This window comes from Mizuhopecten yessoensis, unplaced genomic scaffold, assembly GCF_002113885.1.
Source record: "Mizuhopecten yessoensis strain PY_sf001 unplaced genomic scaffold, ASM211388v2 scaffold9173, whole genome shotgun sequence".
Taxonomy (NCBI): Eukaryota; Metazoa; Mollusca; class Bivalvia; order Pectinida; family Pectinidae; genus Mizuhopecten; species Mizuhopecten yessoensis.
In genome coordinates, this window is record NW_018407915.1 from 1 (window position 1) to 648 (window position 648).

Consider the following 648-nt stretch of genomic DNA (forward strand, 5'->3'; position numbering starts at 1 on the left):
TATACAGGAAGTCCTATTGTTCTGACATTGTATTTACTGCTCTGATTGCTACATCAGGAAGTCCTATTGTTCTGATATTGTATGTACTGCTCTGATTACTACATCAGGAAGACCTAGTGTTCTGACATTGTTTTTACTGCTCTGATTACTACCCTGGAGTATGTTATTTATGTTAAGATACTCTTCTGATTATTAGCTCAGGAAAAGAAAACAGATTGTGGCGTCTGATACAGCTGATGTAAGTATCGCGTGTTTTTACTAACGTTTCTTTGTAGTCCTTCTTTGTGTGACATTCTGTTGTGTCAAATTAAGATATAAGACATGTGCATACATTAATATTTGATGGCAGATTGGGTGAGATAACAATGTTGTTCTCTTATACTGTAAGAATGGCCAGCTATGGTGCCAGGCCATCCTACTCTTATACTGTCTGTTATGTTTTGACATCATAACTGTCCTTTTGCTGGATGCCATCTTGAATTTAAAATTAAAAAAACATGATGCATTCTTCCAAGTAATCAAAAGCCTTATAGCTGGAGACTGATCAATGTTTCAGGCCGAGGAATTGAACAAAGATGCAGTGATGGCGGGAAGTGTAGCAGCTGTAGTGTATAAACAGGCACTGATGGAGTTCCCAGGTATGTAGTG

The 648-nt window shown here is 37.8% G+C and overlaps 1 protein-coding gene across 1 annotated transcript in view; it reads left to right on the forward strand.

Annotated features, from left to right (window-relative positions):
* Positions 1 to 196: 196 nt before the first annotated feature.
* The window catches only part of LOC110457523 (U3 small nucleolar RNA-associated protein 6 homolog), a gene marked incomplete at its 5' end in the record, with an annotated part of 114,860 nt that continues 114,408 nt past the window's right edge, over positions 197 to 648 (forward strand). Inside the window, 2 exons of the mRNA XM_021508847.1 lie at positions 197 to 238; positions 557 to 638. Coding sequence (XP_021364522.1) covers positions 197 to 238; positions 557 to 638 — 124 coding nt within the window. The remainder of the gene's footprint in view (positions 239 to 556; positions 639 to 648) is intronic.